Source organism: Oncorhynchus nerka, linkage group LG18 (genome assembly GCF_034236695.1).
Source record: "Oncorhynchus nerka isolate Pitt River linkage group LG18, Oner_Uvic_2.0, whole genome shotgun sequence".
NCBI lineage: Eukaryota > Metazoa > Chordata > Actinopteri > Salmoniformes > Salmonidae > Oncorhynchus > Oncorhynchus nerka.
The window spans coordinates 12,537,985-12,554,624 of record NC_088413.1 but is presented as its reverse complement, the minus strand read 5'-3'; the positions used below and the strand labels follow the sequence as shown (position 1 = coordinate 12,554,624).

The 16,640-nt window shown below is 41.1% G+C and overlaps 1 protein-coding gene across 1 annotated transcript in view; it reads left to right on the top strand.

The window, feature by feature from the left end:
• Nucleotides 1–16,640, top strand: part of si:dkey-92j12.5 (multiple PDZ domain protein) — a 166,460-nt gene that overhangs the window by 71,604 nt on the left and 78,216 nt on the right. The window contains exons 13-16 of the mRNA XM_065004530.1: nucleotides 184–342; nucleotides 612–821; nucleotides 7,889–8,077; nucleotides 10,344–10,473. Coding sequence (XP_064860602.1) covers nucleotides 184–342; nucleotides 612–821; nucleotides 7,889–8,077; nucleotides 10,344–10,473 — 688 coding nt within the window. The remainder of the gene's footprint in view (nucleotides 1–183; nucleotides 343–611; nucleotides 822–7,888; nucleotides 8,078–10,343; nucleotides 10,474–16,640) is intronic.

Genomic DNA, 16,640 nt, shown 5'->3' with positions numbered 1-16,640 from the left:
GAGATGGTGTCAGACATATTGATGGGGTCAATCCAATCCTTTTAATGTCATTAGGCGAAGTGATCAAGTGGATACTATTTCTGGAAGAAGGGTGGAAAGATAGTCAATCAGACTGCAGCCGGGGTGTCATATGAGATGTGCCCTAACTCTCTCTCTCTCTCTCTCTCTTTTCTCCTCTCCCAGCCCTGCTGTCTACTTCCTGGTTGTAACAACATGGATTGTGGGAGTCGTGGTTTTAATAAGCCTGTGTCTCCTCCTCTGGCCATGTGGGAGAGAGACAGTCAGGTGATAGAGCTGGTGAAGGGAGAGGAAGGCCTGGGATTCAGCATCCTAGACTACCAGGTAAGACTGTGGTGCGTCTCGATGGTCTAACGTAGCTTCCTACTCTCCTCTCTTTCAACTGGTTTGGGATCACTAGTAATGTAGCCCAGGAGACGAGGAGAGGATGGTGGGCCAAAGAGTGGATCCTTTGGAAAGACAATAAAAAGAAAGAAAAAAGATGAACTGGGAAGCAAAACAATTGTACTCTCTCCTTTCTATTGGACTTGACCTTTGGGAGGACATGACCTTTGAACTGCTGTTCACATGTTCCTTATGTTGTCCCTCTCCAGGACCCAGAGGACGACTCCAAGACTGTCCTGGTGATCCGCTCCCTGGTCCCCGGTGGCGTGGCCGACTCAGACGGACGCCTGCTGCCCGGTGACCGGCTCATGTCCGTCAACGACGTGGACCTGGTCCGGTCGACGCTGGGGCGCGCCGTGCACGTCCTCAAAACCACCGGCTACGGGGTCGTGCGCATCGGCGTCGCCAAGCCACTGCCGGTACGACAGGAACCCAAAACACTCTAACGCTGTATACTGTATACCACCCTCCTCCTGTATACCACCCTCCTCCTGGATACCACCCTCCTCATGTATACCACCCTCCTCCTGTATACCACCCTCCTCCTGTATACCACCCTCCTCCTGTATACCACCCTCCTCCTGTATACCACCCTCCTCCTGGATACCACCCTCCTCCTGTATACCACCCTCCTCCTGTATACCAACCTCCTCCTGGATACCACCCTCCTCCTGTATACCAACCTCCTCCTGTATACCACCCTCCTCCTGTATACCACCCTCCTCCTGTATACCACCCTCCTCATGTATACCACCCTCCTCCTGGATACCACCCTCCTCCTGTATACCACCCTCCTCCTGGATACCACCCTCCTCCTGTATACCACCCTCCTCATGTATACCACCCTCCTCCTGGATACCACCCTCCTCATGTATACCAACCTCCTCCTGGATACCACCCTCCTCCTGTATATCACCCTCCTCCTGTATACCACCCTCCTCCTGTATACCACCCTCCTCCTCTCCTGTATACCACCCTCCTCCTGTATACCACCCTCCTCCTGTATACCACCCTCCTCCTGTATACCACCCTCCTCCTGGATACCACCCTCCTCATGTATACCACCCTCCTCCTGGATACCACCCTCCTCCTGTATACCACCCTCCTCCTGTATACCACCCTCCTCCTGGATACCACCCTCCTCCTGTATACCACCCTCCTCCTGTATACCACCCTCCTCTTGTATACCACCCTCCTCCTGTATACCACCCTCCTCCTGTATACCACCCTCCTCCTGTATACCACCCTCCTCCTCCTGGATACCACCCTCCTCCTGTATACCACCCTCCTCCTGTATACCACCCTCCTCCTGTATACCACCCTCCTCCTCCTGTATACCACCCTCCTCCTCTACCACCCTCCTCCTGTATACCACCCTCCTCCTGTATACCACCCTCCTCCTGTATACCACCCTCCTCCTGGATACCACCCTCCTCATGTATACCACCCTCCTCCTGTATACCACCCTCCTCCTGTATACCACCCTCCTCCTGGATACCACCCTCCTCCTGTATACCACCCTCCTCCTGGATACCACCCTCCTCATGTATACCACCCTCCTCCTGTATACCACCCTCCTCCTGTATACCACCCTCCTCCTGGATACCACCCTCCTCCTGTATACCACCCTCCTCCTGGATACCACCCTCCTCATGGATACCACCCTCCTCCTGTATCTACCACCCTCCTCCTGTTACCACCCTCCTCCTGTATACCACCCTCCTCCTGTATACCAACCTCCTCCTGTATACCACCCTCCCCCCTGGATGTATCTACCACCATAACACAGTCATACTACATGTAGTTTATATCTACCACCATAACACATTCAGTACATGTAGTTTATCACCATAACACAGTCAGTACATGTAGTTTATCACCATAACACAGTCAGTACATGTAGTTTATATCTACCACCATAACACAGTCAATACATGTAGTTTATATCTACCACCATAACACAGTCAATACATGTAGTTTATATCTACCACCATAACACAGTCAGTACATGTAGTTTATCACCATAACACAGTCAATACATGTTTATTTACCACCATAACACAGTCAATACATGTAGTTTACCACCATAACACAGTCAATACATGTAGTTTATATCTACCACCATAACACAGTCAATACATGTAGTTTACCACCATAACACAGTCAATACATGTAGTTTACCACCATAACACAGTCAATACATGTAGTTTATATCTACCACCATAACACAGTCAATACATGTAGTTTATATCTACCATAACACACAGTCAACACAGTCAATACATGTAGTTTATTCTACCACCATAACACAGTCAATACATGTAGTTTATATCTACCACCATAACACAGTCAATACATGTAGTTTATATCTACCACCATAACACAGTCAATACATGTAGTTTATATCTACCACCATAACACAGTCAATACATGTAGTTTACCACCATAACACAGTCAGTACATGTAGTTTACCACCATAACACAGTCAATACATGTAGTTTATATCTACCACCATAACACAGTCAGTACATGTAGTTTACCACCATAACACAGTCAATACATGTAGTTTATATCTACCACCATAACACAGTCAATACATGTAGTTTATATCTACCACCATAACACAGTCAATACATGTAGTTTACCACCATAACACAGTCAATACATGTAGTTTATATCTACCACCATAACACAGTCAGTACATGTAGTTTATATCTACCACCATAACACAGTCAATACATGTAGTTTACCACCATAACACAGTCAATACATGTAGTTTATATCTACCACCATAACACAGTCAATACATGTAGTTTATATCTACCACCATAACACAGTCAGTACATGTAGTTTACCACCATAACACAGTCAATACATGTAGTTTACCACCATAACACAGTCAATACATGTAGTTTATATCTACCACCATAACACAGTCAGTACATGTAGTTTATCACCATAACACAGTCAATACATGTAGTTTACCACCATAACACAGTCAGTTTGTAGTTTACCACCATAACACAGTCAATACATGTAGTTTATATCTACCACCATAACACAGTCAATACATGTAGTTTACCACCATAACACAGTCAATACATGTAGTTTACCACCATAACACAGTCAATACATGTAGTTTACCACCATAACACAGTCAATACATGTAGTTTACCACCATAACACAGTCAATACATGTAGTTTATATCTACCACCATAACACAGTCAATACATGTAGTTTATCACCATAACACAGTCAATACATGTAGTTTATATCTACCACCATAACACAGTCAATACATGTAGTTTATATCTACCACCATAACACAGTCAGTACATGTAGTTTACCACCATAACACAGTCAGTACATGTAGTTTACCACCATAACACAGTCAGTACATGTAGTTTATATCTACCACCATAACACAGTCAATACATGTAGTTTATATCTACCACCATAACACAGTCAATACATGTAGTTTATATCTACCACCATAACACAGTCAATACATGTAGTTTATATCTACCACCATAACACAGTCAGTACATGTAGTTTACCACCATAACACAGTCAATACATGTAGTTTACCACCATAACACAGTCAATACATGTAGTTTATATCTACCACCATAACACAGTCAGTACATGTAGTTTATATCTACCACCATAACACAGTCAATACATGTAGTTTACCACCATAACACAGTCAATACATGTAGTTTATATCTACCACCATAACACAGTCAATACATGTAGTTTACCACCATAACACAGTCAGTACATGTAGTTTACCACCATAACACAGTGAATACATGTAGTTTATATCTACCACCATAACACAGTCAGTACATGTAGTTTACCACCATAACACAGTCAATACATGTAGTTTATATCTACCACCATAACACAGTCAGTACATGTAGTTTATATCTACCACCATAACACAGTCAATACATGTAGTTTATATCTACCACCATAACACAGTCAGTACATGTAGTTTATCACCATAACACAGTCAATACATGTAGTTTATATCTACCACCATAACACAGTCAGTACATGTAGTTTACCACCATAACACAGTCAGTACATGTAGTTTATATCTACCACCATAACACAGTCAGTACATGTAGTTTACCACCATAACACAGTCAATACATGTAGTTTATATCTACCACCATAACACAGTCAGTACATGTAGTTTACCACCATAACACAGTCAGTACATGTAGTTTATATCTACCACCATAACACAGTCAGTACATGTAGTTTACCACCATAACACAGTCAATACATGTAGTTTATATCTACCACCATAACACAGTCAATACATGTAGTTTACCACCATAACACAGTCAATACATGTAGTTTATAACACAGTCAGTACCACCATAACACAGTCAATACATGTAGTTTATATCTACCACCATAACACAGTCAGTACATGTAGTTTATATCTACCACCATAACACAGTCAGTACATGTAGTTTATATCTACCACCATAACACAGTCAGTACATGTAGTTTATATCTACCACCATAACACAGTCAATACATGTAGTTTACCACCATAACACAGTCAGTACATGTAGTTTATCACCATAACACAGTCAATACATGTAGTTTACCACCATAACACAGTCAGTACATGTAGTTTACCACCATAACACAGTCAGTACATGTAGTTTACCACCATAACACAGTCAATACATGTAGTTTATATCTACCACCATAACACAGTCAGTACATGTAGTTTACCACCATAACACAGTCAATACATGTAGTTTATATCTACCACCATAACACAGTCAGTACATGTAGTTTACACCATAACACAGTCAGTACATGTAGTTTACCACCATAACACAGTCAATACATGTAGTTTATATCTACCACCATAACACAGTCAATACATGTAGTTTACCACCATAACACAGTCAATACATGTAGTTTACCACCATAACACAGTCAGTACATGTAGTTTATATCTACCACCATAACACAGTCAATACATGTAGTTTATATCTACCACCATAACACAGTCAATACATGTAGTTTACCACCATAACACAGTCAATACATGTAGTTTATATCTACCACCATAACACAGTCAATACATGTAGTTTATATCTACCACCATAACACAGTCAATACATGTAGTTTATATCTACCACCATAACACAGTCAATACATGTAGTTTATATCTACCACCATAACACAGTCAATACATGTAGTTTACCACCATAACACAGTCAGTACATGTAGTTTACCACCATAACACAGTCAATACATGTAGTTTACCACCATAACACAGTCAATACATGTAGTTTATATCTACCACCATAACACAGTCAATACATGTAGTTTACCACCATAACACAGTCAGTACATGTAGTTTACCACCATAACACAGTCAGTACATGTAGTTTATATCTACCACCATAACACAGTCAGTACATGTAGTTTACCACCATAACACAGTCAGTACATGTAGTTTATATCTACCACCATAACACAGTCAATACATGTAGTTTATATCTACCACCATAACACAGTCAATACATGTAGTTTACCACCATAACACAGTCAATACATGTAGTTTATCACCATATCACAGTCAATACATGTAGTTTATCACCATATCACAGTCAATACATGTAGTTTATATCTACCACCATAACACAGTCAATACATGTAGTTTACCTCCATAACACAGTCAATACATGTAGTTTACCACCATAACACAGTCAATACATGTAGTTTACCACCATAACACAGTCAATACATGTAGTTTATATCTACCACCATAACACAGTCAATACATGTAGTTTATATCTACCACCATAACACAGTCAATACATGTAGTTTACCACCATAACACAGTCAATACATGTAGTTTATATCTACCACCATAACACAGTCAGTACATGTAGTTTATATTTACCACCATAACACAGTCAGTACATGTAGTTTATATCTACCACCATAACACAGTCAATACATGTAGTTTATATCTACCACCATAACACAGTCAATACATGTAGTTTATATCTACCACCATAACACAGTCAATACATGTAGTTTATATCTACCACCATAACACAGTCAATACATGTAGTTTATATCTACCACCATAACACAGTCAATACATGTAGTTTACCACCATAACACAGTCAATACATGTAGTTTATATCTACCACCATAACACAGTCAATACATGTAGTTTACCACCATAACACAGTCAATACATGTAGTTTACCACCATAACACAGTCAATACATGTAGTTTATATCTACCACCATAACACAGTCAATACATGTAGTTTACCACCATAACACAGTCAATACATGTAGTTTATATCTACCACCATAACACAGTCAATACATGTAGTTTATATCTACCACCATAACACAGTCAGTACATGTAGTTTATATCTACATGTAGTTTACACCATAACACAGTCAATACATGTAGTTTATATCTACCACCATAACACAGTCAATACATGTAGTTTACCACCATAACACAGTCAATACATGTAGTTTATATCTACCACCATAACACAGTCAATACATGTAGTTTATATCTACCACCATAACACAGTCAATACATGTAGTTTACCTCCATAACACAGTCAATACATGTAGTTTACCACCATAACACAGTCAATACATGTAGTCAATACATGTAGTTTACCACCATAACACAGTCAATACATGTAGTTTATATTTACCACCATAACACAGTCAGTACATGTAGTTTATATCTACCACCATAACACAGTCAGTACATGTAGTTTATCACCATAACACAGTCAATACATGTAGTTTACCACCATAACACAGTCAATACATGTAGTTTATATCTACCACCATAACACAGTCAGTACATGTAGTTTATATCTACCACCATAACACAGTCAATACATGTAGTTTATATCTACCACCATAACACAGTCAATACATGTAGTTTATCACCATAACACAGTCAATACATGTAGTTTATATCTACCACCATAACACAGTCAATACATGTAGTTTATTTCTGCCCACAGTGTGTTGTAACTCTTGTTGTTGCCTGTGTCCTAGTAACAGTAGGGCAGCAGAGAGAGCCTCTTGTTACCAACCTGCTGAATATTTAATGGTGTTGAGAAATGAACACAATGCCTGACCACACTACTAGAGAGAGAAAGGGGTGGGGGGAGAGAGAGAGTTGGAGAGAGGGAGTAGAAAGAGAGAAGGTAAGGTAGGTGGGGAGGAGGTGAGGAGAGAGACTAGAAAGAGAGAAGGAAAGGTAGTTGAGGAGGAGGTGAAGAGAGAGAAAGAGAGTGTCCAATTCCCCCATTCACAACTACTCTCTTTACCCTGTTAGCTTCGGTGCTAATTCGGTCAGACCAGAACTCTATCGGGTCTATTTTCCTCTCCGTTTCCTACAGACCCTCTCCACCTCTGACCCTCCACCTTTGACCTTTCACGTATCCCTCAGATCGAGTGTTGTGTCCTGGAGTCCATCCCAGAGTCGTCGAGGTCGTCGAGAGACGAGACCCAGTCGTTATCGAGAGATGAGAAGGACACTCTCTACTCAGCTGGGATGCTAGCCTCCTCCACACAGCAGGCGCATGCTAACAGCTACGGCTCACAGCAGAGGAACAGCCAACCGTGCTCCACACTGAAGGTAAGAAGCCTTCCTAACAGTCAAGTGACATCAACACCTCAGGGTTAGCTTCGCAAGTCTACTGTAAGGACCAAAATAACTTGGAACAAGAAGCAGTGCTCACAATGCTAACTCTAGAAAGTACGTTTTGCTCTGTTAGTGTAACGAAGAACCCGGAAACGTGTGGGAATGACAACAAACTAAAGAGAAAAACAAGACAGAGTGTTTATATGCTAAAGCAACAGTGGTTCTATGCTAAAACAACAGTGGTTATATGCTAAAGCAACAGTGGTTCTATGCTAAATGCAGGCAGCCATCTCACTCTCTGGATCAATAGTCACAGCTCACCTTACTGTTTGCTATAGTACCTTTTCAGGTCAAACAAATGGAAAGATATGAGTCAAGTGTGTGAATAGGAACTAGTCAACCTAGGGTATGTTTTTATCCTCCCAACCCTTAGAGAAGTGGCCTATTCCAAATTGCTTATACTTCAGTAAATAGTGTTCACATTCTGCCATACTCAGTTCCTGTATCGTACTGACCTGTAGATACAACACTGTTCCCTCTATAGGTTCCTGTATCGTACTGACCTGTAGATACAACACTGTTCCCTCTATAGGTTCCTGTACTGACCTGTAGATACAACACTGTTCCCTCTATAGGTTCCTGTACTGACCTGTAGATACAACACTGTTCCCTCTATAGGTTCCTGTACTGACCTGTAGATACAACACTGTTCCCTCTATAGGTTCCTGTATCATACTGACCTGTAGATACAACACTGTTCCCTCTATAGGTTCCTGTACTGACCTGTAGATACAACACTGTTCCCTCTATAGGTTCCTGTATCATACTGACCTGTAGATACCACACTGTTCCCTCTATAGGTTCCTGTATCGTACTGACCTGTAGATACAACACTGTTCCCTCTATAGGTTCCTGTACTGACCTGTAGATACAACACTGTTCCCTCTATAGGTTCCTGTATCATACTGACCTGTAGATAAAACACTGTTCCCTCTATAGGTTCCTGTATCATACTGACCTGTAGATACAACACTGTTCCCTCTATAGGTTCCTGTATCGTACTGACCTGTAGATACAACACTGTTCCCTCTATAGGTTCCTGTACTGACCTGTAGATACAACACTGTTCCCTCTATAGGTTCCTGTATCGTACTGACCTGTAGATACAACACTGTTCCCTCTATAGGTTCCTGTACTGACCTGTAGATACAACACTGTTCCCTCTATAGGTTCCTATACTGACCTGTAGATACAACACTGTTTAGAGTCATTGGGCCAGCTGGATCGGTGTCATTGGGCCAGCTGGATCAGTATCATTGGGCCAGATGGATCGGTGTCATTGAGCCAGCTGGATCGGTGTCATTGGGCCAGCTGGGTCTGTGTCATTGGGCCAGATGGATCTGTGTCATCGGTCCAGCTGGATCTGTGTCATTGGGCCAGTTGGATCAGTGTCATTGGGCCAGCTGGATCGGTGTCATTGGGCCAGCTGGATCGGTGTCATTGGGCCAGCTGGATCGGTGTCATTGGGCCAGATAGATCAGTGTCATTGGGCCAGCTGGATCAGTGTCATTGGGCCAGCTGGATCGGTGTCATTGGGCCAGATGGATCAGTGTCATTGGGCCAGCTGGATCGGTGTCATTGGGCCAGATGGATCAGTGTCATCGGGCCAGATGGATCAGTGTCATTAGGCCACCTGGATCGGTGTCATTGGGCCAGATGGATCAGTGTCATTGGGCCAGCTGGATCTGTGTCATTGGGCCAGATGGATCTGTGTCATTGGGCCAGCTGGATCTGTGTCATTGGGCCAGATGGATCAGTGTCATCGGGCGAGGCTCAGAGAAAGTGCTAGTGCCTAGTGTCTTCTTCATTGTGAGGACGTTACAATCATTCACTGTCCGACATTAAATCACTCAGCAGGTTTTTTGTTTTCGACTTTCACTTAAATTACACTGAATCAGCCAATGCTTCTCTCAAACGTTAAGGTTCCCGGTGTTGATTATGGGCACCAAGCATGCTACCTACCGTACACCTGTTCTAAGTACAACACAGAAGCTCTCTTGGTGTCCCTAACTGTTCTGAAAAGCTGGTAGGCCTGCTACAAATGGACAGCGATACATTGGACACAAACAGTTCGGCTACTGGCTCACGCCCTTCATTCATCCGTTTATCCTTCTTTTTTTGTCCAGTCATCCATCAGTTCATTCATCCATCCTTCCGTTCATTGATTGATTCATCCCTTATTTTCTGTTATCTTTCTCAGGACGAGAAATCTCCGCGTCATTGTTCCAGCGGCAACATGGAGGACGACGATAAGCTCCTGGCCCCGCCCCCTTCTTTCGGCAGCCATTTTGAGAGGACAATCACTGTTGTCAGGGGCAACCGTAGCCTTGGTATGTTATCGGTGTTTTTCATTGTGGCGGGGTGTCTGTGTGTGTACGTCGTCGGCACGGCGATACTGGGCGGAGAGGAGGAGAAGCTGATAATCGAGGGAAGTCAAAGATTTTTTCAGGAGTTGAGGTGAACACTGGTGTTTCTTAGTAAGGGAATATCTGTAAAAAGACTTATTGAATTTATAAAGTCGTATTGAATTCAATCAATCAAGTTGAAAACGTGAGAGAAAGAGAGAGAGAGAGAGAGGAAGAAAGTTGACTTGCACTTTTTATTAAGGGCACCATAGAAAACCCATGTTGTTGACTGTGAAAGAGAGAGTGGACCTCTGTTAATTAGAAAACCCATGTTGTTGACTGTGAAAGAGAGAGTGGACCTCTGTTAATTAGAAAACCCATGTTGTTGACTGTGAAAGAGAGAGTGGACCTCTGTTAATTAGAAAACCCATGTTGTTGACTGAAAGAGAGAGTGGACCTCTGTTAATAAGAAAACCCATGTTGTTGACTGTGAAAGAGAGAGTGGACCTCTGTTAATAAGAAAACCCCATGTTGTTGACTGTGAAAGAGAGTCCTCTGTTAATAAGAAAACCCATGTTGATGACTGAAAGAGAGAGTGGACCTCTGTTAATAAGAAAACCCATGTTGATGACTGAAAGAGAGAGTGGACCTCTGTTAATAAGAAAACCCATGTTGTTGACTGTGAAAGAGAGAGTGGACCTCTGTTAATTAGAAAACCCATGTTGATGACTGTGAAAGAGACAGTGGACCTCTGTTAATTAGAAAACCCATGTTGATGACTGTGAAAGAGAGAGGGGACCTCTGTTAATAAGAAACCCCATGTTGTTGACTGTGAAAGAGAGAGTGGACCTCTGTTAATAAGAAAACCCATGTTGATGACTGTGAAAGAGAGAGTGGACCTCTGTTAATAAGAAAACCCCATGTTGTTGACTGTGAAAGAGAGTCCTCTGTTAATAAGAAAACCCATGTTGATGACTGTGAAAGAGGGAGAGGACCTCTGAAAACTCATGTTGATGACTATGAAAGAGAGAGTGGACCTCTGTTAATAAGAAAACCCATGGTGTTGACTGTGAAAGAGAGAGTGGACCTCTGTTAATAAGAAAACCCATGGTGTTGACTGTGAAAGAGAGAGTGGACCTCTGTTAATAAGAAAACCCATGGTGTTGACTGTGAAAGAGAGAGTGGACCTCTGTTAATAAGAAAACCCATGTTGATGACTGTGAAAGAGAGAGTGGACCTCTGTTAATAAGAATACCCATGTTGATGACTGTGAAAGAGAGAGTGGACCTCTGTTAATTAGAAAACCCATGGTGTTGACTGTGAAAGAGAGAGTGGACCTCTGTTAATAAGAAAACCCATGGTGTTGACTGTGAAAGAGAGAGTGGACCTCTGTTAATTAGAAAACCCATGGTGTTGACTGTGAAAGAGACAGTGGACCTCTGTTAATAAGAAAACCCATGTTGATGACTGTGAAAGAGAGAGTGGACCTCTGTTAATAAGAAAACCCATGGTGTTGACTGTGAAAGAGAGAGTGGACCTCTGTTAATAAGAAAACCCATGTTGATGACTGTGAAAGAGAGAGTGGACCTCTGTTAATAAGAAAACCCATGTTGATGACTGTGAAAGAGAGAGTGGACCTCTGTTAATAAGAAAACCCATGTTGTTGACTGTGAAAGAGAGAGTGGACCTCTGTTAATTAGAAAACCCATGTTGATGACTGTGAAAGAGGGAGAGGACCTCTGAAAACTCATGTTGATGACTATGAAAGAGAGAGTGGACCTCTGTTAATAAGAAAACCCATGTTGTTGACTGTGAAAGAGAGAGTGGACCTCTGTTAATTAGAAAACCCATGTTGTTGACTGTGAAAGAGAGAGTGGACCTCTGTTAATTAGAAAACCCATGTTGTTGACTGTGAAAGAGACAGAGAACTGAACCTTTATTTAACTAGGCTACTGGGGAACAGTGGGTTAACTGCCTTGTTCAGGGGCAGAACGACAGATTTTTACCTTGTCAGCTCGGGGATTCGACCCAGCAACCTTTGCAGTTACTGGCCCAACATTCTAACTACTAGGCTACCTGCCTCCTCAAACCACTAGGCTACCTGCCTCCTCTAACCACAAGGCTACCTGCCTCCTCTAACCACTAGACTACCTGCCTCCTCTAACCACTAGGCTACCTGCCTCCTCTAACCACTAGGCTACCTGCCTCCTCTAACCACTAGACTACCTGTCTCCTCTAACCACTAGACTACCTGTCTCCTCTAACCACTAGACTACCTGTCTCCTCTAACCACTAGGCTACCTGCCTCCTCTAACCACTAGGCTACCTGCCCCCTCTAACCACTAGACTACCTGCCTCCTCTAACCACTAGGCTACCTGTCTCCTCTAACCACTAGGCTACCTGTCTCCTCTAACCACTAGACTACCTGTCTCCTCTAACCACTAGACTACCTGCCTCCTCTAACCACTAGACTACCTGCCTCATCTAACCACTAGACTACCTGCCTCCTCTAACCACTAGACTACCTGTCTCCTCTAACCACTAGACTACCTGCCTCCTCTAACCACTAGACTACCTGCCTCCTCTAACCACTAGACTACCTGTCTCCTCTAACCACTAGACTACCTGCCTCCTCTAACCACTAGACTACCTGCCTCCTCTAACCACTAGGCTACCTGCCTCCTCTAACCACTAGGCTACCTGCCTCCTCTAACCACTAGGCTACCTGCCTCCTCTAACCACTAGACTACCTGCCTCCTCTAACCACTAGGCTACCTGCCTCCTCTAACCACTAGACTACCTGCCTCCTCTAACCACTAGACTACCTGCCTCCTCTAACCACTAGGCTACCTGTCTCCTCTAACCACTAGGCTACCTGCATCCTCTAACCACTAGGCTACCTGCCTCCTCTAACCACTAGGCTACCTGCCTCCTCTAACCACTAGGCTACCTGCCTCCTCTAACCACTAGGCTACCTGCCTCCTCTAATCACTAGGCTACCTGCCTCCTCTAACCACTAGGCTACCTGCCTCCTCTAACCACTAGGCTACCTGCCTCCTCTAACCACTAGGCTACCTGCCTCCTCTAACCACTAGGCTACCTGCCTCCTCTAACCACTAGGCTACCTGTCTCCTAACCACTAGACTACCTGCCTCCTCTAACCACTAGACTACCTGCCTCCTCTAACCACTAGGCTACCTGCCTCCTCTAACCACTAGGCTACCTGCCTCCTCTAACCACTAGACTACCTGCCTCCTCTAACCACTAGGCTACCTGCCTCCTCTAACCACTAGACTACCTGCCTCCTCTAACCACTAGGCTACCTGCCTCCTCTAACCACTAGGCCACCTGCCTCCTCTAACCACTAGGCTACCTGCCTCCTCTAACCACTAGACTACCTGCCTCCTCTAACCACTAGGCTACCTGTCTCCTCTAACCACTAGGCTACCTGCCTCCTCTAACCACTAGGCTACCTGCCTCCTCTAACCACTAGGCTACCTGCCTCCTCTAACCACTAGGCTACCTGCCTCCTCTAACCACTAGGCTACCTGCCTCCTCTAACCACTAGGCTACCTGTCTCCTCTAACCACTAGGCTACCTGTCTCCTCTAACCACTAGGCTACCTGCCTCCTCTAACCACTAGGCTACCTGTCTCCTCTAACCACTAGACTACCTGCCTCCTCTAACCACTAGGCTACCTGCCTCCTCTAACCACTAGACTACCTGCCTCCTCTAACCACTAGGCTACCTGTCTCCTCTAACCACTAGGCTACCTGCCTCCTCTAACCACTAGACTACCTGCCACATTGTCATCATCACTTTAATGACAGGAATGCCAGTGACAACTGTCCGTTTTGTCTCTAGGTTTCTCAGCAATATGGTAGCACTATAGTCATGTTATTGATTTGGTTATTTGCCATCACTTTAGAGAAGTTCGTTTCTGTGGAATCCATTTTTTGAAACTTCTACAGTAGTTTGGCTACTTCACTTTGTGAGAGCATTCAGACCTAAAATGGAATTATGTTGGTCCATTTGGGACGACAGAATGTTGTGAGCATATCGTTGTTATTTTAGCACTAAGGTGTGTTTGTTATTATTACCTTGCCTGACACCTTACCAACATTAGATGTTCAAAATTACACCAAAGAGATAAAGCTCTACATTTATAACTATATATATATATATATTTCTTACTGTACTGTGTATGGAATGCTTTGGCAGTTTTGTGTGAACATGTGTTTTTTTTTGGTGAACTCACCTTTTTGTGAGAACACATTTGAGAAAGTTGTGAGAACACATTTGTGAGAACACATTTGTGAGAACACATTTGAGAAAGTTGTGAGAGATTTGTGAGAACACATTTGTGAGAACACATTTGAGAAAGTTGTGAGAGATTTGTGAGAACACGCTTTTTGTTTGTTTTGTGGGAACACCGTTTATGTGAACGTCTCGTTTGTTTTTAACACGTAGTTTGTTAAAAACAAGAGATTGTTGTGTGTGTGAGAACATTTGTTAGTCTGTGATGTTTTGTTTCTTGCCTTGGGGAATGCATGGGGCTGTTGTTTCATGTTTGTTTTGTTTGTGAAGACAAATGCGTGACACTTTAGTTCTTGTTCGTTTGTTTCTTCACAAATGCGTGAAACTGCTTTTTAATTTCTTTGTTTCTGTCTTTGTGGTCTTTGTGGTCTTTGTGGTCTTTGTGGATTCTTACTAGCATATTTATTAACTGGGTTGCCGAAAAATGTTTGTCTTAAGGAAAACCTACAGACAAAAATAAGCGGTTAAGCGATGATAGTCAATGTGATATTATATTACTCGATGTTATCTTTACAGATTATATATATATACATTTCTATATATTTATATACATTTATATGTATATTTATATACATTAATATATATATTTATATACATTTATATATATATTTATATACATTAATATATATATTTATATACATTTATATATATATTTATATACATTAATATACATTTATATATATATTTATATACATTTATATACATTAATATATATATTTATATACATTTATATATATATTTATATACATTAATATACATTTATATATATATTTATATGCATTAATATATATATATACATTTCTATATATTTATATACATTTATATATATATTTATATACATTTATATACATTAATATATATATTTATATACATTTATATATATTAATATATATATTTATATACATTAATATACATTTATATATATATTTATATACATTTATATTTATATATTTATATGCATTAATATATATATATATATATACATTTCTATATATTTATATACATTTATATATATTTTTATTTTTATATACATTATATACATTAATATATATTTTATACATTTATATATATATTTATATACATTTATATACATTAATATATATATTTATATACATTAATATATATATTTATATACATTTATATATATATTTATATACATTTATATATATATTTATATGCATTAATATATATATTTATATACATTTATATATATATTTATATGCATTTATATATATATATACATTTATATTTATATATATTTATATGTATATACATATATATATTTATATACATTTATATTTATATATATTTATATATATACAGTTGCTGTGAAGGAAAGTGCTGTCTGTTCGTGTACCTATCAGACCTGTAGCTTCTCCCAGAGGTCAATAACTGTGATCGTCTATGTGGCTGTAACCCATATGCACTATGATTGTATTGTAATTTGAATGTAATGAGAGAAGAAATATAAAAAAAATCAATAAACTATATATTTTAAACATACATTAAAACGTCATTTATTTTTTATCTACCTTCAAATTGTGTACGCTCATAGTGTGTTGGTGTGGTCCCTTGGTGTAGATCTGACTAGTGTGTAGTCCTAATGCACTCCTCCACAAGTTTGTGTTTCCCGTTGTGTGTGGTCCTACGTGTGTGTGTGTGTGTGTGTATGCGTGTGTGGTCCTGTGTGTGTGTATGTGTGTGTGTGTGTATTTGTGTGTGTTGTCCTTGCTAAATACTAGATAGCCAATGCAAGCCTCTTAAAGCCATGTTTGTGTGTGCGTGTGAGTGTGTGTGTGTGTGTGTGTGTGTGTGTGTTATCCTTGCTGAATAC